A 23,830-nucleotide genomic window follows, 5' to 3' on the forward strand; every position below is an offset into this window, starting at 1 on the left:
CCTGCTCAGGGAATTTTGGTTACGCTCAGGGAAATTATTTTGAAACAGTAGAAATGATAGAATATGTCTCCTATTTTTCTGCTGCGCTGCTATCAAAACAATAAAAATGTGTTTTGCCTGTTGTACAAAAATAATAAACTTTATAGGAAAAGAGCAAAAATTACATCAGGTACAAAAAAATAGTACATTTCTCAAGTAAGCATTTTTTTTTAGAATCTTGATCACCACTTGAATGCTAGTCTCCAGTTTTGGTTTTGGTCTCAAAAGCCTCTATTTTAATAAAAACAAAATCTCTAAAGTCACTTTTTTAATCTGCTAGCAGTGAATTCTGGTGCAAAATGCAAGAGGTTCCAGAGATACCTTTAAAACTTATTAGGTGACTACTCCACAAGTTCTTAATAATATTTTTCTCAGATCTCAAGGAATGCGTCAGGAAATCTAGTAATTTTTCTCGAATATTTTCAGAAATTTCTTCAGGGATGCTCCCAGAGATTTTTCAATGGATGGCTAAAGGAACTTCATCAGAATTTGGTCCAAAAACCCTAGAGCACTCCAATGCTTCCACAAAAGATTATTTTTTGAGTTTTTGGAAAAAATCGTTTCGAGAATTTTTCCACAAAATCCTTCATATATTCCAGGCATTTTTATAAGGATTTTTTTTCATAAATTCATCCACGGTTACTCTCAGAAATTGCTCCAGCTTCCTTCCTTGCAGTTCAAATATTTTTCTAATAATTTTTCAAATAAAATAGCCCAATTTCTAAGGATTTTTCGAAACATTATTCAAGGTTCAGGGATTCGGTCTGAATTTCTCCAAGCAATATTTTCACAACGTCTTGTAGTCTTCCCGACCAGAACCACATAACAAGATTATAACACATTTATATCAGCAGCAGTTAAAATTAACAGAAATTGATAGAATTTTGTTATCAAGATGATTTTGTTCTCAACTTGTTATATGTTTAGTAACACATTTATAACAATATTTGTTATATTTTTGACACCGCATATATAAGTTTGTTGCAAATAACATCCGATGTCATAAACAGTAACATAGTTTGCAATAATTTTGTTATTTTGTAACATCCTTGTAACACATTCTGTAATAATTTTGATATAATTGTAACAGGGTTTGTTAAATTTTAGTTTAATTTGGTTCAAATTTTGTTAGAATTTTTGTTATTTTAACTACTAACGGTACATGTTTTATAACAACTGGTGATATAAAAAAATCATATCAGGGGAACACATTCTGTTAAAATCTTGTTTCTTCCGTCTGGTCGGGTTGTAGGACATTATTTGATCAGACAGCGTTTGTGCTGTAAAATAAACTCAATGGTCACTCGCTGGAGGTGACTAGTAGATCAAATTTTCAGCGCGAATGGTTGTCAGGTTCTCTAGTTTTGTGCTCTTCAAAATTCAAGATTTGGCTTTTTTTTTATTATTTTTTTCTTTCAACATATATTACAAAGTTAACAATTTCCAGTTTCATTTAACAAATGTTCAAATAGTGTTTAAAGTGTTTTGCGAAACTTATCTTATTATTCCATCTTGCTTCACGTATAACAGTTTTGAATCTTACAAGTCCATCTGTACAGTTTTTACCATAATTTTCTAAGTTAAACTTTATCATCTCTCCTACAATCCACAAAGCTGCTTTTGTTTTACAATCTCTATCTGCGATATTCAATGATAGAATTTCTTCTGGACTCACGATCAAAACTTTTAGTCTATTTCTAATTATACTTTCTACCCATTTCCATATACATTCAGAACTACCACATTTTTCTATCCGATGCTGCATTGTATCGTTATGGTTACATATTTCACAAATGGAATTCTGAACTCCCGATATATGATGCCTGAACATTTTACTTTTTGTTGGAACTAAGTCATTGAGGACGAAGAATAAGCTAGATTTAGCTGATGTTGACAAGAAGTTCAGACTCAAGTTCTGCCAAATTGATTCCCAGTCTAAGCTAGGTAACTTGATCTGTATTCTCGGTGTTATATGTTTTTCGTTTATTAAGTAGCTGTACATTAAACTTGTCGTGTTTAATGCGGTTTGTTGCTTCATTTGATCAGCCGCCAATAACCATTCTCTAGTGTTTCTAGTAACATTTCGGTTATTGATTTGTTGAAGCATGAATTCATCAACATTCAATTGCGGTTCTTTGCGCATGTACAAAATATTTCTCAAAAATAAACTTTTTGCTTTGCATTCCATATCTTCCAGCGCTAAGCCGCCTTTGTATACTGGAAGGTAAAGTTGATCTTTGGCAACATTGTAAAAGTGGCCTTTCCACAAAAATCTGAAACAAATTTGCCGTATTTGAGCAATGTGCTTGTTGTTCGGCGGAAAAATTTGTGCAATGTACCAAAGTTTAGACAGGACAAGTGTATTAATAATGATCGTTTTCTGAAAAATATTCAAATTTCGACGCTGGTTTATGCCAACTAAGTGATTGATCTTTGAGATCAGATCACTGTTATTACATTCAACAATCGTGTTGTAGTTTGTGTGCAATTTGACTCCGAGTATTTTAAGGTAGTCGACCTCTTGTATCAGGTGAGGCCCCGAGTTACAATTGTTAAACCGCATAAATTTTGATTTAACAATGTTCAGCCTAATTTTAGCATAAATGCTAAAGTAGTTAACTAACTCCAAGACCTTATCAAACTCGTGATTGTTACGGATTAGGACATTGATGTCATCCGCGTACGTAACTACTTTCACAAAGTAGTTACTGATCAGACATCCACCAACCGCATCATACAGCATGCGTACTAGGGGCTCGATGTACAAGCAAAACAACGCCATGCTCAAAGGACATCCCTGTCGCACGGAAGTTTCGATTGGAAAAGGATTCGTTAGAAAACCATTGAATAAAACCCTTGATGTAGCGTTTTTGTAAAGGCGTTTTAGGCAGTCAATAAACATTGCTGGAAAATTAAATTTCTCTAGCACCAACCATAAAAAGTCATGATCGACACGATCAAAAGCCTTTTCTAGGTCTAGGCTTAAGATCATTCCTTTGAAACGTTTTGTATTTTTCGCTTTAAGCACAATGTTTCTCAGAGTACGGACGTTGTTGATACAAGATTGTTCAACAACACAGGCTGATTGACCTGGACCTAATAATTTACTCAACAGCGGCTGCAGTCTTGCCCACAATAGTTTAGTGAACAACTTGTAATCCGTGTTGAGCATACTAATGGGGCGCCGATTATTCAAATCATGACTGTCGCCTTTTTTAGGGATTAAAGCTATAATACCAGCTGAGAAAAGGCCGGGTGGAGAGTCGCCTTGTGTCAAATATTGATTGAATAGTTGCAGTAAGTCAATTTTAATAATATCATAGCATTTTCTATAAAATGCATACGATAATCCATCTGGGCCGGGTGAAGTATTTTTTGATGCGCTTCGCACAACATCGTCCAGTTCGGACATTTCAATTGGTTTGACTAATTTTTCCTTATCTGCGTCCGTCAAATACGATCTTATGCTGCTCAGTACATTGCCGACGTCAGGATTATGATCATGTTGTTTTTTGAAATTTTTTGAGTAGTAATCAAATAGACCGGCCTTCAAGACTGTTGTATCAGATGTCAACTGTCCGTTTATACGCAGTTTTGCAAAGGATGATGGTGTTGCTTTTTTAAATCTTGCAGCAATTTGAAACAGACTTATTTTCTCATCTTGTAGAATGTTATCACTGTGAAAAGTTCCTTTGTAAAACGCCAACTTATGTTGCTCAATTTGCATTAGTTTAGATTTAACAATTTTCATTTCGCTGTCAACAGATTTGTTATTTTTTTGTTCTGTGAACAGCTCGTTCAAACATTTGTAATAAAAGCTTTTTTCCCTATTTATTTCTTGGTTACGGTGGAATGACTCATTTTTAAAAAACTTTTTAACGCTTGACTTGAAATCGTTATTCCACCAATAGCTAAGATTGTTGTACGAACTACGAGTTTTCAAACAATTGTACATCGTTTCAAATCTCCTTAACGTTTCATCTTCGGTCAAGAAATATGAGTTTAGCTTCCAATATCCGCGGCCAGTAAAAATCGTGTCTTGGTTCTGGGGAACATTGATTTTCAGAATCACGCTATGGTGATCTGAGAACGATAAAGGTACTGTTTTTATTTCACGCACCACGCGGATAACATGTTCTGAAGCATAGAAACGGTCTATTCGAGATCTAGATGGTCCCCTTACAAATGTATAATTTTTCTGATTTTTTAAAAGTACTCTTTCGACATCTTTCAAATCAAGTGATTCTACTAGAGTCTTTAAACCACTGCATAAATTTTTAACCGAACCAGACATATCGTCCCCGTTAAGCACACAGTTGAAGTCTCCCACAATCACATTCTCTCTTCCATGAGCTAGATGAACGAGTATATCATCCCGAAACAAAATATCCCTCTCCTTTTTGTAAGCACTTCCCGAATGAGCGTAAATGTTAATGTAATTTATCGAATCGACAGTTAGCGATGTGATCCGACCGTTGACATTTAAGACAACGTCGGAGTAGTTTAAGTTGTTGCGTAGAAGAACACCAGTCCCTTTTCTATCTTCACTGATGTTGACTATGGCTGTATGGCTACTTATAAACGCTAAATTTTCAAATGCCAGCTCTTGAACAAAAATGATATCGAGGTCGTGGTTCCAAATGAAGTCTCTCAAAAGAGATTTTTTCACCGGTGAGTTGATTGCATTCAAGTTGATTGTAGCTACATTACGGATGAGTGGCATCGATTGTTTCAAATTTACTGAGTTCCTAATGAACTCACTACAAAAACCTGTTAATCAACCGATATGCGGCGACAAGCTTTATGCTTGCTCTCCACTCTCCTTACTATCTCTCCTAAGTTCACGCTTACCCGTACCGCGAGACCTGGACCTTCCTGACAACTGCGATAGTAATTGCTCCATGCGATGTTCAACATTTTTCTTGCTCCGGGAGCGTCCTCTTCGTGATGATAGCTTGCCGGGGGAGCCATTGTCGACTTGCGATACCTCAGTGGCCGTACTCTCCTGCGTCCGTGTGATGTCGGTGATTTCCATGTTCTCACATCTCTTTTCTTTTTCCCGCTGCGTGAGTTCCGATGAACTCGTTGCTTCCGACTTTGCTCTCGTTGAGGGTCCGGGTTGATCGGCTCTTTCGTTTGGTTTCGAAGCGGTTCCATTGTTTTTCGACTGCAATGGCGTCATGTTCAGTTGGTATGCGTCATCTTTGGAGAGGTTGTTGGCCAGAGCTCCCATAACTACCCCGCTATATGACCCGACGGTAGCCGACGCCGTGATGCTTTTCATCTTGGGACATTCGGCCTTCAGATGCCCTTCCTGCTTGCAGAAAAAGCACCTGTTTTTTAGACCTTCATAGTACAAACGTGCTTTGAAGTGCCCGATGTACAGGTTAGCAGGTATTTCTTTACCGATTTCCATGTGGACTCCGCGAATTCCACTGAAAACTGCATAGCCGAAGTCAGCGGGATAACGTTCTCGAACATGTTGCCTTATCGTTCCGAATTGGCTAAGCGCTGCGGCAATATCCTTGTCGTCCACCTCCGGCGGGAGGTTAAAAATCCTAACGTATCGGAACAACCGACTTGCTACTTCAAGTTTCACGAACGTGGATTCTCCATCACCGTATTCAAACCGGTACTGCTCTTCGATTCCAGACACAAAGCAATTGAAATCCGGCTCATCCAAAAACTTGATGTAAAAACATCGATCGTTTTCATCCTTGTAGATCGTGTGTACCTCTGGTGCATGAATTTTCAAAACGTTTGCCGTGAATCGAATAACGTCAAGATGAGCCGGTGCTCGAACTCCACTCGCGAAAACTACTTTCAACGTGTTCTTCCGTACTTTGTCCATTTTATTATCTATTCAGCGAATAGATTCCGTTTAAAGAAAAAAAGAGAGATGCACTAAACGTGCGGCGCAAAAAACACTTCTCAGCACTGCCGATAAACACGTGTTACCGCATCGACGTCCGAGTGAATACTGTCGATGCACCTTCATCTTCAGAGATCCTTTTAGGGATTCAACAAGGCGTACTTAGAACTCAAACAAAGTTTCATCTGAAGTTACTCTAATCGAAAGACAACGAAATTCATTGCAGATTTTTTTTTTATTCTTCAAAGCAATCTAAAAAGTTCCCTTGCAATTTCACCGGACGAAAGACTGGAAAAGTCCTCGAGATATTAATGGAATAATTTTTGGATGGATACTTTCTGATGGGGTTATCTTTCCGAAAATTCCAGATTGAATTAATGAAGGCATATAAAACCGAAATTCTTGGAAGAATTGCTTAGAAAATTAGTACAAAATCTGTAATCAAAATCTTGAAGCGATCAGCGAAGTAATATGTGCAAGAAATCTATAGTAAATCGATCTGTTATACTTGGCTTAATGACATGAGAAATTCAAAAAAGGCCTTAAAATTACACTTAGACAAATGTCTGTCTGTTCAACTCAGGAATCAAACTCTCATCTCGTGTTTCCTGTTAGGTTTCTTTAAGTATTCATAATTCATGTATGGTTTCGTTTTTTTTCATGAAATAGGTATTTAAAGTTATTATTTCCCCAATTATGATTTCCCCAGTTATGATTTCCCCAAAGAAAAAATACAAAACGCTCTCCAGAAAAATATTGTGGGTACGTCGCTGATGTCCATACATCTGAATTTTATTTTAAGGAAAAGGATTTTTTTTTCTTAAGATTGAAAAGACTTTTTTTCATATCTGAATTTGATAATTAAAGGCACTTTCAGATCATTTGAAAAACATTTCAGATTTTCGTGGCAATTAAATAATAATCATTATTTTTTTCCTATGTTTACACGTTAAGAACAAAAAAAGATACTTGTTTATATTGAAGTGAAACAAACTTTGAAATTTATTGTTAGATAATTACATTTTCTAAGATACCATTGATTTGATAAAAAAGTTTTCAGTCAACTAAAATTAACTCAGGGAATTTCATTTCTGTAAATGAGTAGACACCCCGAAAAAGTTTCATCAAATTCTCAAAATGTTTACTTTGGATTTATGAATTCTGCAATTGTTACGGTACAGTTTTTATTGGGTCCCGTAAAATTTACCCCTGTTTCCTAAACATTCCTGTCAGTTTTCAATGGTTTTCTAGGAATTCCCAAAGGGTTTCCAAGAAATTATCAGTGGATCCCATATGTCTACGAAAGTTATTTAAAATGTATTCCTAGAAGCTGCAGGGTCTTAGGAGGTATAGGGCTGAGAAAGAGGAGACAGCTGGCTTAGATTTCGAGCTTCCAAAAGTAAAGGGAACCTGTCACTGGAAAACCAACACATTCGGAGGGCAGAACGTGAAAAAGCGTCAAAATTCAAGTATACATAATTAAAATTTCAAGGTGTTTTCCGATGATTTTACTTTAAAAAAAGAATACCTAAATAAAGGTGTGTATTGGCGAATTGCTATTGATTTGTTTGTATTCATATCCTTTTTCATAGTAACAACATGAAACAAACATGATTTTGACCAAAATAAGTTCATCTGACCGTCCATAGAATAACCCGAATCTCCTCTCTCTTACCACATTACCAGTGGTTCCTAAGTGGAGCCTTCAGGAGATTTCAAAAGGAGTTTCCAAAGGATCTCAAGAGGTTTCCAAAAGTTTTCGCTAATTGCCAGGATTCTTCTTCAGAATTCCTAGAATTATTTCGCATCAACCGCTGAAGGCTTCCCAGGGGTTGTACAATTGGATGTTAAAAATCTCAGATCATATCTCAGATATCACAGATATCCGCGTGTTCCTACAATAGTTTCAAAAGGTTTCCAGGGACTCCGAAATTGTTCCTAAAGGACCGCATGGATTCGTAATTGGGACTTCAAAGAATGAGAGGGTTCAGCTCCACAGAGCATTACACGTAATTGAACATCAAATAAATGAGTTATTATTGCGCTAAGAGGGTCATAGGAATGCTCAATGGTTTCTGATAGGTTGCCAGTGGTTCTAAAATAGTCCCAAGAGGATCTCAAGATATACCAAAAGATGATCTAAGCCTGTAATTCGACTGAATTGTTCGGACAGACCAATAACAGTACGTATGCAATCGATGGTCATTAGATGGCAAGTGCTTCCCAGAGCTTATCGAATGATTTTCAAAAGATTCACAGGAATTTGTTCCCAATGGAATTTGAAGGGTTTGGCCTGGAATGCCAATAATGGGCGGAAGTGAGAAAAATAGATAGTGAATTTGTTCGTATACTGTCTGCGTGAATTCATGTTGATCGCATGGCTGCCCGCCCACTGTCCAGTGAAAAGATTATTAATGTACTTGCCTTCTTTTGGTTAGTGTACTGCCCAGGGCTGGATTTACAAATGTGGAGCCAAAATTCAGTGTATTGACTAAGAATAAGGCGTAAGTTATAAGAAAATAATTCAATCCATCAAACACTTTTTTACGTTTCTGTTACATGGGATTGCCTGATGAAGTGAAAAATCCATGACTAATTCTAATCACTCCATGGCTTGTTAACATGGAATAAGAACTTGTGAACTCACTAAATTATCAATTCACTTACACTACGCTAACACAACGGAAAGACAAATATGCTTGAGTGAAAAACAAATATTTTTGAAATATTTTCATATATTGTAGCAATAGAAAAAAAAAATCAAATTTATTCTTACAGAAAATACCAAAAATGTAATCACACACCTTTACTGAAGTATCAATTTCGACACCCCTTAGATACCAGTAATCGAATTGATCCATGCCCGGTAGGGCTCGACACGTGTGTAACCCGCTGGGTACAAATATCCGCAAGCCTGGGTGATCAGCGAGGCTACTCCGGTAACGGTCTGCTGCCCGTTTACATCGGTAATGAAACCGGCTCCCAAATCTCCGTTGCACACGTTGGCACCCTCAACGGTATCCTCGGCGCAGAAATGATTGGGCAGCGTGATTTGGTAGTACTGTTGGCACCGGGTGTTGGAAGTTACTCGCTGGTAAGCACGCATTAGGTAGCTTGGACGGACCGTAGCTTCAAGAAGAAGAAATTTTCTTTTTGAAAAGGCTTCTGGGGAGTATTGAACTAATGCTTACCGGCAACATCGGTGAATCCAAAGCCCACGACAGTACCCTGTTCGTTTTCGAACGGGAATCCTACTACAACGTTTAGTGGTGGAAGCGCGATCGGAGCTACGTTACCTGTGATAACCAATGACACTGGAAGGGTGATGACTCCGATGTCGTTAGCCCGATTCGCAGAGTTAAACAACGGATGGGCCGTGGCTGTGTACGAGGTCACCGTGCCAAGCTGGCTGAGGATGTTGCTCCCGACTCCAACATCCCATTTGACGAATCTATTAAATTTCTTGTATTACACTCAGTGGGCGAATTAAGAGATGATGTCTATTTACCCGAAAATATTTATAGCGGCCGTCAGAATATGGCGGTCAGAAATGATAGTACCGCCTCCGAAGTATCCATAGCCATCTGTCCTAGTATACACAATATACGCATTGTATGGGTTATAAGACGCTATTTGTCCATTGATGATACGTGAAGTGCGATCTGGTGCCGCCTAAATTAGAACCAAAATCAATAAAATACACTTGATCCATAAACTCTTCCAACCAACCTGAGCGCCCAGAACGCAAAGAATGACTGATAGTAAGGTAGAGCGCTTCATTGGACCCAATAAACGTCGTTTGCCTTGGGAACGGAGATTACTTTAGGTGAGGCCTTGGCAATCGACTTCGCTTTTATAGCCGTATAGGTGTCCAAATGTTTCATTCATCAATTTCTGCGAGACATGTCATCCTTATCGAACGACATGAACTGTTTTTGGCTGCCGGCCGCCCACACCTTCTTCGCTTGTTGCGTAACCACATTGCAGGTATGAGCTGTCCCAGCCGGCAAGTCTGGGTCATTCCCGAACGTAATCTACACTGATTGGCACAGTTTCTGGCTTACAAAGTTGTCGGAATTTGTTTCTTAGTTATGAAACATATTTTATAATCTGTATTCGATTCTGATCTAAGTGAAAATATAGATGGTCCACGCATTATATGTATATCTAGCAGTTGACTTGTATCTACCGATTTGTCCCAAAATGTAAATATGATTCATTATAAACTATATAAAGGCAGATTAAGACGGATTGAACTCAAAACTGGAAACATCCCTTTTAGTGAATGCATGTATTCCACACGTCCAAACCTAGAGAAAGGCCTTAGATACGTCATAGTTTTGGAAGTCGTTCATCTTTCTACAGATCTAAGGATCTGCGGCTGATGTAGTTCAGCATTTGTTTTTTTGTTTTAAAGTGTGAAAACCGGAATTGTTGTATCCATTAAGACTTCATACTCTTGCGCTATGTGACGTCTTGAGTGACATAATAACGGCTGGATGGCCTAGAAGAGTGGCTAGATGCATAGCTATTCAGAGTTCTTAGATCGATGTAAGTAAGCAACCGATCGATATGTAAGGCCTTGCTAACAAAGAATATCCGAAAACTAAGTGCTGTGCAAAAAACATGCGTGCTACTCCGAAATGTAATGTGCGTCTCCCATTCTTTGCGAGGAACTCAAGGCAGACTTAACAGGAACTCCTCTGCGATGCAAAAATGAGGCGACTTCTAGGTTTTTTTCAAAAGTAAAAATTAAACTCAAAATTCACAAAATCTCAAACGATTTGAGTGAAATTTGAATATATTTGAGAGAGATTTGAATATATTCGGGGAACTGGCGTTCGGGGAAACAACAATCGGAGAAAAGCAGCACAACCAGCTTAAACAATCCTTCATTGATATTTTTCATGATTTTTTTAGTACTGTATAAAAATTCCCCAAATGTTTAGATCGAAATCATGAACAAATCTGTCTTAACCCAACTCATTCAAAAGAACCTTACTCTTTGTCTTGAAGATGTTTTGAATCGTATTAAATATGCTTACCCTTTGACAATGTCAACACAATTCAGGTGTTCATCGAAATGCTGTTTCCACTTTTCGATCGGCTTACGTGCTCCCATGCTTATTCCTGCACATTTTGACACGCGCACGAAGCCATTTTCGGGATGTATTAAGCTTCTGGTAGAATATTTCAGCAATCTGTCGTTGAGAAAAACGTAGAAGAAATTTTTGCGCATTTCACAACTATTCTGACTGTTCTGTCATTACCTACCGCACCCCTTTCCCAGACAACCAAAATGTACACATAACGAAATCACCTGGAGGCTTTGTGCGTGCAACATTTCACTTATAAGATGTCGCGAAAAGGCCTTCTACGTACAAAAGTGGAGGCGATATACGTGCATATATTATATGATGAATAATAGCATACAATGCGAGTGTATAAATTTTCTACCGAACTAACCTGTGTTCTTATGCGATAAACTTATGATAACAAATGTTGATTTGACAGCTGCTACGATTTGATTCGACTTACTCTGTACGAGTGTACGGGACGAATCAAAATGTACAAATGTACTCAGAAAAAAGCGTTTTATGCGAGGAAACTCATCAATCTGACGATTTCATCCACCGTGTTTAGCGGGTTTGATGTAATGTGTACGAATAAACGAGTTATTAAGTGAAATTTGATGCGACTTCTGGTTGTTTGGGTTCCTATTTATACTGAAGTTCAGACAGCCATAGCGGTAAAACGCGCAGCTATTCAGCAAGATCAAGCTGAGGACCGTTAGTTTGCATCCCGCCGATCGAGGAACTTTTTTTAAAGGAATTTTTCTCGACTTTCCAGGGAATCTTCGTACCTGTCATACACATACAAAAACGGTCAAACGGCAAAGAAAGCTCTCAGTTAATAACAAGTGTTCATAAAAAAAATCTGAGAAGCAGGGTCTGTCTCAGTTGGAACGTAACACCAAGAAGAAGACAAACTGTATCGTTGCTTAAAGTAATCTATTACAATGGGTCGCTGTGATCTACTCTGACTTTGGCCAGATTGTTCCTTTCTGATGGTGGCTTTTTCGTTAGTTTATCTTGACATATCTGGGTTTCCTAGAAGAAAATGACACCCACTCAAGCACGAAGTTTTGAAAATTCAGTAGTAGATGCTTGCCTTTTGAGACGTATGTATGATGAATCACAACTTACAAACATCTTGCACAACATCAGGATGAAAATTCCCAAATTTATGACTTCAGCAGCGATACCATCTTTTTCGGAAGCTTTGTTGTACTTGAGCTGATGACTAACATCCTTAATCTCTGTAAAGGTAGGGCCAGTTTCGTTTCCAGCGTCCGCAGTACCACTATAAATATTTCCTTCGTTGTCTTGACCTTTATTACTTGCGCTCTCATCATCATTCAGGTGTGCATCGAAGTGCCGCTGTCACCTTTCAATAGCATCACATTCTCCCATCCACACATCTCAACTCGCGGCGCAAAGCCATTTCGGGATGCGTTGAGCTTCTGGTAGAAGTCGAGTCTAGTACACGACACTGAAGAAGGCCTTACAGTTGAGGTCGAAATACGCGTATCTGTCAAAGGATACAAACTGGAATTAAATGGTATAGTACTAAATTCGTTTTTTTCATCTACTTTTGCGCTTTGCTTAACTATTCTGATTATTAATCGTTAACAATCGCACCACATATCAACATATAGAGTAAGGTGGGGCAAAAGTTTGACCATAGAGGGATAATCAAAATTTCCAGAAAAAAACAATAGCAAATGAACCAAAATATATACCACACTGTTAACCTTTAACAACATATTGGCTGTGTCAAAATATTTACCCAATTTCAGTTATAACAGTTTCAAAATTGATTATCTTCAACGAACCCCACCGGTGGGGCAAGAGTTCAAATCTAGTGTGGGGCAAAATTTTGCTGGTCGAAGTACAAAATATCGACCCTTTTATGGCAGACATACTTCATACCAGCCATAAATTTATGTTTACGGAAAAATGCACATTAAATTTTTATAAAAAAATTGCCCAATACAGGGTTGATTGTAATATATCCAAAAATAGCAATTATCGCAAAACATTCACGTCGAAAAACAACAAACAGCTAACACTTTTGCAAATCTCAATCGATTTTTGTGATATTTGAAGTGAAATCTTAAAAAGAAACTCAAAATTTTACTCTACTGGAGCTTTTTTTCGAGTTCCTTGTTTTATTTCTGGTGACATTTTTTGTTGGAAGAATTTGACGGTGAGATTTATTTTAGTAATTTATGGATAATCTCTGTAGTCCCTAATCATTTTCCTGGAATGATCATTATGGATTGCTCACGTGGCATTAAGTCAAGACCCTTCGGAAAATGGAGGATAGCTACTTGATCATGATTCGATAACTCTAGCAGTTTTTATCGATTTATTTGCTGGATTTCCAACATGCTTCTCCATGTGCTCCTTTAATAATCTTCTGGAAGTCTATACCAGTGGCTTCCAACATTTTCGGAGCTGCAACCCCGTTTGAAGACTTGAGCCAATAATCTACCTAGTATCTTTCCAAGAATTCGACATGAAACTTCTACTGACATTGATAACAATATCCTACCAAAAATCCATGCAGCGCAAATCACTTCTCGCGTTCAGTATCATATAAGCATATCTGCAATGAGTGATTTTTTTTTTCACCGGCTTTCTAAATTTCAAATTATTGATAATAAATCTTCGAGCTGTTAAGTAGAATACCTATAAGTAGATGAAAAAACCGAATTTAGTACTTTACCATTTAATTCCACTAGAGTTTGTATCCTTTGACAGATACGCGTATTTCGACCTCAACTGTAAGGCCGTCTTCAGTGTCGTGTACCGTTTTGATTCATATTACGGACACTTAAGGCCTCAAAGAGCTATAACCCATCAGGAAGCATATAAAATAAATCAATCTGTATGATTCCTCGGCGCTATCGAGTCTTCGAAACACTTAACTTTCGAAAGGTGGTCAAAGATTTTGATTCCGTTATTTGAATAATTTTAAATAAATGGAAATGTGTAAGCTTTTCATGATTCTTATTCCGGACGTTTCTTTACTTTTGTCTCATATTCCGGACACTATGATTGAATTCCGGACAACTCATGAAAATCATAAATAGAAAAGTCAAATCATTATTTGAAATTGGCAAACTACTAAAGAAGCGTTTAAGACATTTGAGTATTATTGAGTATTAGTTTCATAGAAAAATCTAGATTTAAACAAGCCTCAAAAGTGTGAACTTTTGTACGGCCAAAATTGAAACATTTCCTGTGAAATGTTTCCCATACAAAGTTAGAGTGTCCGAAATAAGAATCTGTCCGTAATATGAATCAAAACGGTACTAGACTCGAGTCGAGTCTAGTACACGACACTGAAGACGGCCTTACAGTTGAGGTCGAAATACGCGTATCTGTCAAAGGATACAAACTCTAGTGGAATTAAATGGTAAAGTACTAAATTCGGTTTTTTCATCTACTTCAAATTATTTTCGGAACATTTTATAAAGCAAGATGGCGAAGGACGATATGCACTAGTTACTGAATCAAACATAGCAGCCGAAAAGATTTGTTCGGCCATGTAAATAGCCAATGAAAAAATCAATAAAGAGAAATCCATCACTGCAGTTACGCCCTTATGATACTGAACTCCATCATTACCATTGACATTGGAGTTTTTTCTTCATCATGGCAATTGTCTGAAACTTCACAGTGAGCCACATTTAGGTAGGGCTCTTCTTGGACACTTGCACGATTCACTTAACACGGGAGATTTTACTCGGCTGAATTATCTGAAATTTTGCAATAAGAAGCACTTCAAAACAACACATATGAGCTCAGTAGCTTTTTATAAATCTCAATGCTAAAATGAACCAAGAGTGCCAAAAAGAAGATACTTTTCCTTACATAGAAATTTTCCAAATCCCGCTGACTATTCGTAATAAAATGGCATGAGTTAACCTTTACGTTACCGGCCTCCGACAAGGCATTTTCAAACAGCTCCCATTTCACCAATTTCCATTGGATTTTTTTGAAACTACCCTCAGTTTACTTTGAAGAGGTTTCAGTTATTTGTTATAAATGGACAATTCTGTATTCGGAACCATGCCGGAGATATTCCGGGTTGTACTGGGGTCACGAGGGTGCCAAATTCGGGAAATGTGATTACATTTTAATTTATTTCAGTGTAGCATTAAAGTTTTTATGCAAAACTTGAGATAATGGTCGATTGTCATAATTTCAACATAATTTGAATAAGTGGACCGTTTCGGAACATCGTTAACGGTTACGCCAGTTTGGGGACATTTCCGTTTCATGTCCAAAACATACCGTGCGACGTCTCAATCTTCATGAATTTGGGAGAACATGTCAATAAAGGAAAAATAAACTAAATTTCAATAGGTTTGGTCACTCCAGAACACCTGACACTGGTTCCGCCAGGGTCTCTTTGAGGACATTTCCGTGTTTTGTCGGAAACATACTGTGCGACGTATCAATCTTCGTTAATTCGAGAGAACATGCCAATAAAAGAAGAAAAACTCCGGTACAAACAGATGTGGCCACTCCAGATCCTGGCGCAGGTTCCACGAGGGCCTATTTGGAGAGATTTTCGTTTTATGTCCAAAACATGCCGTGCGACGTCTCAATCTTCTTGAATTCGGGAGAACATGTCAATAAAGAAAGAATAAACTAAATATCCATAGATGTGGAGTGGCCACACAGCAACTGACACAGGTTCCGCCGGGGCCTCTTTGAGGTTTTTTGTCGGTAACATACCGTGCGACGTATCGATCTTCGTGAATTCGAGAGAACTTGTCAATAAAAGAAGAAAAAGCTCGGTACGAACAGATATGGCCACTCCAGATCTCCAGGCACAGGTTCCACGAGGGCTTCTTGGGGAACATTTTCATTTTATGTCCAAAAACATACCGTGCGACATCTCAATCTTAATGAATATTAAATAACTTGTAAATAAATGAAAAATAATACGGTAGTAAAAGATTTGGCCACTCCAGAGCTTCTGGCACAGGTTCCATAAGGGCTTCTTTGGGGATATTTCTGCTTTTGTCTCACTCTTTGTGAATTGTAAAAAACATGTCGATAAAAGAAATATCAACTTATTAACATGTGATGTGACCTATGGAGTGGCATACAGGATCCACAAGGGCCTACTTGGAGATATTTCTGTTTTATATCCATATCAAACCGTGTGACGTGTAAATCTTCGTGAATTCGACAGAACATGTCAATTAATGAGGAATAGACCCTGTGTTTCCACTCCTGAGCATCACGAATAGGTTCCAGAAAGGCCCATTTTATGACATTACCTAACGGTTGAAGGAAAAAATATGTCAATAAATGAAGAATGACCTCGCTTCCAACAGATCTGCCTATTACAGAGCACAAGGAATAGGTTTCGCCTTTTTTGAAGAGTTTCCGTTATTTGAACAAAACATGATGTGCCACGGGTAAAGCATTATGAATATTCTGAAAAGTATTCAAATAAATCTAAGATAAAATACATACAAACTAATGTGGCTTCTCTTCACTGATGGCAGGATCTTTCTGAACAGATGTTTTCCACGATTTTTGGAAAATCTGTTATGCAGATCTTCATGAATACGCCAGAAATGCACTGTGCAACTAGTTAAAAGTCAGCAGAAAGCTGAGATGGAAACTAACAAGGAATCCACCAGAACTTTGTTTCGAACATCAACAGAAATCCAACAAGAATCCTAAAAAGGTTTTGGCTAGAACGTTACCAAGAATCTGTTGTAAAATCCGAAGAAATTTTTTTATTAATTACTCAGCTTTCAATTGAAGCTTGAAGTTCATTCGCCCCAATTCAAATTGCATTTCTCTGGAGTGGCCAAATCTTCGTTTATTGACAAGTCTCCTCGAATTCATGAAGATTGAGTCGTCGCACGGTATGTTTCCGACAAGAAACGGAAATGTCCTCAAAGAGGCCTTGGCGCAACCTATGTCAGGCGCTCTGGAGTGGCCAATTCTATGAATATTTAGTTTATTCTTCCTTTATCGACGCGTTCTTTTGAATTCAAGAAGATTGAGACGTTACACGGTATGTTTTGGACATAAACCGGAAATGTCCCCAAAGAGGCCCTCGTGGAACCTGTGCAAGGAGATCTGGAGTGGCTACATTTATGGATATTTAGTTTATTTTTCCTTTATTGTCATGTTCTCTTGAATTGAAGAAGATTGAGACGTCGCACGGTATGTTTTGGACATGAAACGGAAATGTCCCCAAACTGGCCCTGGCGGAACCGGCTTCCATGTTCCGGAACGGTTCACTTATTCGAATTTTGTTAAAATGATGACAATAGACCATTATCTTATATTTTACATAAAAACTTCAGTGTTGTAACTGCAATAAATAAAAAAATAATCACATATCACAAATTTGGCACCCTCGTGACCCCAGTACAATCCGGAATATTTCCGGAATGGTTCCGAATTCAGCATTCTCTAGTTATGACAAATAACTGAAACCTTTTTAAAGTAAACTGACGGTGGTTTAAAAAAAATCGAATGGAAATTGACGATATGGCAGCTATTTGAAAATGCCTTGTCGGAGGCCGGTAACGTAAAGGTTAATTAAGGATTTCTGCAAGGTATCCCCAAAGATTTCACCAGAAATTTGCAGCTCTCAAGGCTGCTGCGAATATTTCAAGAGGCTTGCGAATGGATCTCTTGAAGGCAACTATCTACCGTGGACAGAATTTGCAAACTAAATAAAAATTTGGCATACATCCTTTGGGAATTTTTGCAGAAATCTTCCGATCATTACCTGGTCGAAAGTTTCACTAAAATCTCAATGATATCTTCGAAAAAGCAGTAAATTATTTCACTCTGTTCAATCCGTCTAATAACCACCAGAGTTTTGAGGAATTTTTCAAGATTCTCGCTTGATAGCTAGCAAAATTTGCCAGCAACTTCTCATGAATACCTTCCAATGTGATCATAGTTTTAATTTTCCAGGTCATTCTGGATTGAATAAGAATGGATGCGCTTTGGTTAATTATATCTGGCTTGAAGTCTTCAACTGACTGAATGATATTGAAGTTATTTCAACAGTTGAAAGAAACAAAACAGGTTCATGTTCAGAAATATTTGAGTCATCACAATTTGCAACTCGGCAAAAATGCTCTTTAAGAACAAGTTAGATGACAGATTCCTCATATTTATTTATAAATCAAGAGAAATAAAACTTATTTTAAATTTCTTCCGCGGATCCCCTGAGAACTAGCCCCCTATGAATTTGCGGACCAACGGTTGGGAAACCCTGGTGAAGACAACATCAAGGTCTATGGTAGATTTTTCAGATTCTACCTAATCCCAGAAGCAAATTGAATTTATGGCGAAATATTTACTTTAGTCTTCAGTTAAGGTGAAGATGCATCGAAGTCAAACCTCAAATTTTCAAGCGCACATATCTAGAGAACTGAAGAGCCGTTCAAGCTAAAAACTTGATCGATTGGTCACCACATGCGTGTGGTTCTCTAGATTTGTGCTCTTGAAAATTTGAGGTTTGGCTTCGATGCTTAAAGGCTTGTGGAATTCTTGGCAGCAAATTTGTGAAATTTTTAACTTTTTATTTGACCAGCAAGTGGTCTCCCTCTTTTGAAAATATTTTTGGTGTATGAAAATATTTCGTAAACAGCCATAAAAATTATCAAATGCTTTGATGGTAGTTGCTTGACAGTGATGTCCATTAAAGATTTTGTGCGAGATTCATGGTAGGTTACTTTAAAAACTCTTTGTTTCTCTTATATGGCAAGATACAATACTTTTCTTAAATATACAAAAACAACTTTTGAGCATCGAAAGTATTATGAACTTCTCGAATAAGTATTGTTATACACAAGTTTGAATTCTGTGGCAAATTAAGCTAATAAATTTCCATACAAGCTACAAAACTTGCATGCAAGTTGGCTGATATAACCATATTTGAATTTTCTACAGCCAATATGTCAAAAACCAGACGTCCTATGATATTTATGAAAACGGTAGTGGATTCAGCAACCCTTAAAAAAGTAAATAGTGGTATTTTGATTCTCAAATCAAAAACGTGTTCCGCAGTTTTATGCTCAATAGAGCTTTTAAAATCGGTGAAAAACTTGCACGTTAATGAATCTGAACTTGAATTTATTTAACAGTTCAATTTCAGAAGATTGAATTTAATAAGTGAGCGTTTTATGATGTAGTGAAACATTCGAAAACAGTTGTCTCTCAAATTTTATAATAATTCTCTGCACTCAATAAATATGAAGAGTACACGCAGAAACGATTTCTCCTTTCTCGAGTCATGCTAATGCATCATTTCACAGACGTCAGAGTTTATCAGCTGTAAGGTACCATGCATCATGACTAGGCATTGCAGAATTCGTTCTCAATGGAACTCGAAGCACGATCAAAACAAGCAAATCAAAATATCGCATCTGTATCTGTGCATGATTGGCAATGTTTCGCAAGTTGTAACAAGCTTGATAGATAGCAGCAGCAAACAAAACCCTATAAAAGGATGCGATGATAAAACCCATTTCCCTCGCTTATTTACCATTGGGGGTAGGTATTTTATTTTACTAGCATGCTATACAATCCCCAAACATCCGATAGCAATAGTGTCCCCAAGGTTTTAGCTTGATAAGACAGGTTTTATCATGCACTGTTTTCCCCCCGATTTAATCAGAGCTGTAGCGGAAGATGACAAACAAGCTGATGTGTTACTCATCATGACTGTTTCAGAGAGCGATATTTTTTCTCTCAATTTTCTCAGAATTGAACCCCTACTCATGACCCATCGACGAGTTGTGTAGTACTTTACATTTGTTTTTGATCTCGGTTTCGGTGCTTCCCATCCATAAACCTAGAAAGACGTAGTTCATGAAAGTGGCAAAACCAACGCATGGTACCATATCAAAACGATGGCGTTCTAGTTGTTGCAGACGGTGGCTCATGTTTTGATAAGAATGACATGATTTCATAGAGACGCCCGAGAGAGGTATAAAAAGTCGTGCCCCCACTTCCTGCACACAGTTTTTTTCGTTATCTTGTCACGAAGAAAATTATCTCCATTATAATGTTTATCAATTGTTAGAAATTGTGTCCTGCATTTATCTCAACGAAATTGTTGCATAATGCAGAAGTTACTTTATAATTTATAATCATTATAATAAGGATGCTCAAGCCCGATTTAAAAATTATGTAAAATTAATTGAGGGCCTTCCTTAGCCGCGTGGTTAGAGCTCACGGCTACGAAGCAAAGCCATGCTGAAGGTGTCTGGGTTCGATTCCCGGTCGGTCTAGGACCTTTTCTAAGTGGAAATTTCCTTGATTTCCCTGGTCATAGAGTGTCATTGTTATTGCCACACGATGTACGAATGCGAAAATGGCAACCTTGGCAAAGAAAGCTCTTAGTTAGTAACTGTGGAAGTGCTCATAAGAACACTAAACTGAGAAGCAGGCTCTGTTTCAGTGAGGAAGTAATGCCAAAAATACAAAGAAAATGTGTTTATCCTCTGTAGTATCAACTCATTAAATAAAATCAATACTTCGTCATGAAAACAAGCTATCGATCTTCAAATATTTTTTTAGGTCAGTCAGTCAGACTCTAAGCTAAGCAGGCTCTACCCTAGTTGGGTTGTAATAACACGAAAAAGAAACAGAGCTCGAAACAGTCTTTTTCTCCAATCACAAACACAACTTCATAAACATCATCTATGGTTGCCGCAATAAAAGTTTAATTTCCCTTTCCACTATCATACCTTTTATATGTTCTCCATAATTGGTACAATATTTTTCTTCCCGTTCACCACTCATACAATGCCTTAACACAGAGCAGAGAAAAAAAAATCCTGTAAGCAAAACATGCATTAAAAACTCGTCCCCACAGATCCGCTGCAAATTTTTACTACATTTTCCAATCTCCACATACTCTCGACGACTGCTAGTAACAACATTTTCATTCTCACTTGTTTTCCCTTATTTTTTCTATCCGCAGGACTTCATCCGGGCCTTCAGAAGCACACCCTGGCCAGCAGTAATGGCGGTGGAGCACAGGCCGGAGGAAGCAACCCACACGATGGCAACAGCTGCTCAGGGAGTCCGCAGCATAATGGGACGGCGATAATAACGCAGATCACCAAAGGAGGCAGCAGGTAAATATCGACTCACTTTTTTTTGTCTGTTGTTGCTCTATTGCGCTATCTCTTCGTTGCGTGGTGGGGGATACCAACAAGGATGATGAAAATTATGATGCTACTGGTAGCGGTTTTTGCGACTAACAGTTCACAGTGTTTTACTTGTTCGGTTTCGTGCACGCTTTTTTTATTAGCGTTTAAACCACTAATCTTAACCCGTATAGGCCAGAGTGAAAGCAAAAATTCTAAAACCTTCACCGCTCAGCGAATTCTTAATGGATTAAAATGATTATTTGTCAGTATACTCGCACATATGTCTAGTTTCTAGAAGTGGACAGAGGAACGCGGAAATGTTCATGTGGTCGGAGTTATTCCGGTTGATCACTGAGTCAGGTCGGGTGAGAAGGGTACTGTGCTTTTGTGCCCCTGGAGGTAGGCAAATTTCAAGTCACAGATCATTTCTGGAATCGGTTGTTATGTGACCACTACATGACGGAGTTTTAAGAAAATTGCATCAATGTAAACCTTTTGAGAAACGATTGAATTGAATAACTATGAGTTTTGCATTTGATTAATCCTACAAATTACCATTTTCGAGTCCTGGGACGCCTCAAACTTACGATAAAGTGACCTATTTGTATCTGAACATCTGTGCCAAGCTTATGGGAACACATTTTAGTGCACAATTATGTTTGATTTCTACTTTTCGAGAATTGAAATGGTTTAGTATCCAACAAATCTACAGCCGGTTCTTCAAGGCATTACGTCCGATTGGCCACATCCGGTATATTTTAAACGGTGCAAAACTCTTCATTTATAATGTTCAATAACAGATCTTAATGATTTATGCAAATTAAAATGATTGTCATTGCAAATAAAGGTTACTTGGAATGTCCCAAAAAATTGCCATTTTTTACCAGACTTGACGCAGTGACCCACCTGAATAACTCCGGCCACAGGAATATTTCCGAGTTCCTCTAGCCTTTTCCAGAAACTAGACATGTGGGTCAGTTAACTGACAAAAAATCATTTGAATCCGTTAAGAATTCTCTGAGCGCTGAGGGTTTCAGTATTTTTGCTTTCACTCAGGCCTTTACGGGTTAACCACTTTTCAGCACCGTTATGAAACAGTGCTGAAAAGTAACACTTTTTAATAATGTTTTTTGGTGGGAAAAGTAGGTTCATTATTTTGATAAAAAGTAGACTGACATGCAACGGCTAACATCGCAAAATTTATTGGTTTATTAAATCGACAAAACAAACCACTCTGCATTTGTACGATAGAAGAAGCACACTTTTCATTGCTTTTGGGAAATAACGGTCGGTCGGTTTGTCGGCGGCTGGTGGCGGTTGTTGTGTTTTTGTCATTCGAGATGAGTTTTCTCGCCAAAAAGCGAGGAAAATGCGTTCATGGGGAGTTTTACCTTTTTTCGGGGGAGATTATGAGCAAGAGCAATTTAGAATTCACGGCAGCACAGCAGGTTTCATTGCACCTACGCACAAACACACCTAACCGGCTTGGGGACCGCGTTTTCCAGTAGTCGAGGAGCTAAGTGACGACATGTTTGCTATGCGCCGTGGCGGGCGAAGTAGGCCTTTTCTATGGCTTAAACTGATTAAACGGTAGTGTCCCCAAGGACGACTTGATTGGAATTTATGGTTGCCGCCACGGAGTTCTGTTGGAGATGGGGGTTCCTAACTTGCTAAACTTGTGGGGAAAACGTGATGAAATTTATGAATGTTGAAAACTGATTCCCTTCCGCTTAAGATTGATATGTCACCGGTTTTCGAATACCACATGCTGAATTGCTAAAATCGATGATATGAAATCCATTGACATCAATTTGACTGCATTAGTCCAGAGAACATTTTTGGGTAGAAATATAAATTATTGATTACACGTAAAATTTATTTTACTCAGATAACACTCAAAATTTGATTTGCTTAAAAATTGAGAAAACCCTTATTGTTTTCAATTATTTGCAAGTAAATCCAAATTTCAAGTGATGTCATTTTATTTTTACCAAATTAAATTCCGTTTTTGAAGTGAAGGCAGTATGTTTGAGCAGACATAGAAATTTAGGAAAACACTCGAATTTTTTTACATAAAAAAACTTCTTGAAACCATATTTGTTTGAACCCTCAGAAGGCCGAAGCTAACCTTTAGTTTTTAAATGGCCACGGAGACTAGAAGGTCAATAAGTTTGAAATACATTTTGAAGTAAATACGGTAAATTGGTCTTACAGTCCTTGGGTGAGACATCCGTCTTGAGCCCTCCCCCTTTTCTAGGTAACGGAAAAAGCGTGAACACGAGGAATCCAAAACTGGCCTCAAACAGATATCTCAACACCCAAATGAACTAGAAGGTTGGTGTCTTTGGCAAAGTTATTCAGCAGATGAAGAGTTATCTGGCGATGAAAAATCTGTTTGAGAATTTTTCCGCATTGTGGCGCCAGTGTTAAATTTTATTTAATTGTCTGTATCTTATGATCTTTATCATCTAGAAAGCTTGTATCGTCAAAGCTGTTCAGCAGATCAAGTGTTATCTGGCGTTAAAGAGTCTGATTGGGAATTCATCCACCAGACGGCAATAGTAAAAATAATCTTCAATCTTCTCTACCTCAAGATCCTTGGTGGTGTCTTCGGCAAAGATATTCAGCAGATTGAGGGCTATCTGGAGGTAAAAAATAATCAGGTAAATCAGGATTTGTTTGCTAGGCGCTAG

At 37.9% G+C, this 23,830-nt stretch overlaps 2 protein-coding genes across 6 annotated transcripts in view; one reads left to right on the forward strand and one right to left on the reverse strand.

Annotated features, from left to right (window-relative positions):
* Positions 1–23,830, forward strand: part of LOC5564933 (protein sickie) — a 653,305-nt gene that overhangs the window by 392,995 nt on the left and 236,480 nt on the right. For all 5 annotated transcript variants that reach the window (XM_021848047.1, XM_021848048.1, XM_021848049.1 and 2 more), the window contains one exon: positions 20,966–21,122. In XM_021848047.1, coding sequence (XP_021703739.1) covers positions 20,966–21,122 — 157 coding nt within the window. The remainder of the gene's footprint in view (positions 1–20,965; positions 21,123–23,830) is intronic.
* On the reverse strand, positions 8,661–9,773 carry LOC5564930 (chymotrypsin). Its single transcript, XM_001649216.2, has 4 exons — positions 9,641–9,773; positions 9,420–9,583; positions 9,103–9,362; positions 8,661–9,040 (listed from the first exon to the last, which is right to left on the reverse strand). The coding sequence occupies exons 1-4, from the start codon at positions 9,689–9,691 to the stop codon at positions 8,745–8,747; spliced, it is 771 nt and encodes a 256-aa protein (XP_001649266.2). The 5' UTR covers positions 9,692–9,773; the 3' UTR covers positions 8,661–8,744.

This window comes from Aedes aegypti, chromosome 2 (assembly GCF_002204515.2).
Source record: "Aedes aegypti strain LVP_AGWG chromosome 2, AaegL5.0 Primary Assembly, whole genome shotgun sequence".
NCBI lineage: Eukaryota > Metazoa > Arthropoda > Insecta > Diptera > Culicidae > Aedes > Aedes aegypti.

Bases quoted from the DNA above. Each gene is read 5' to 3' on its own strand.
- LOC5564930 (XM_001649216.2), bottom strand. From the start codon at position 9,691: ATGAAGCGCTCTACCTTACTATCAGTCATTCTTTGCGTTCTGGGCGCT. The intron at 9,363-9,419 runs GTAAATAGACAT...GAAATTTAATAG, and splicing joins GCCGCTATAAATATTTTCGG to ATTCGTCAAATGGGATGTTG. The intron at 9,041-9,102 runs GTAAGCATTAGT...TTCTTCTTGAAG, and splicing joins TGGATTCACCGATGTTGCCG to CTACGGTCCGTCCAAGCTAC.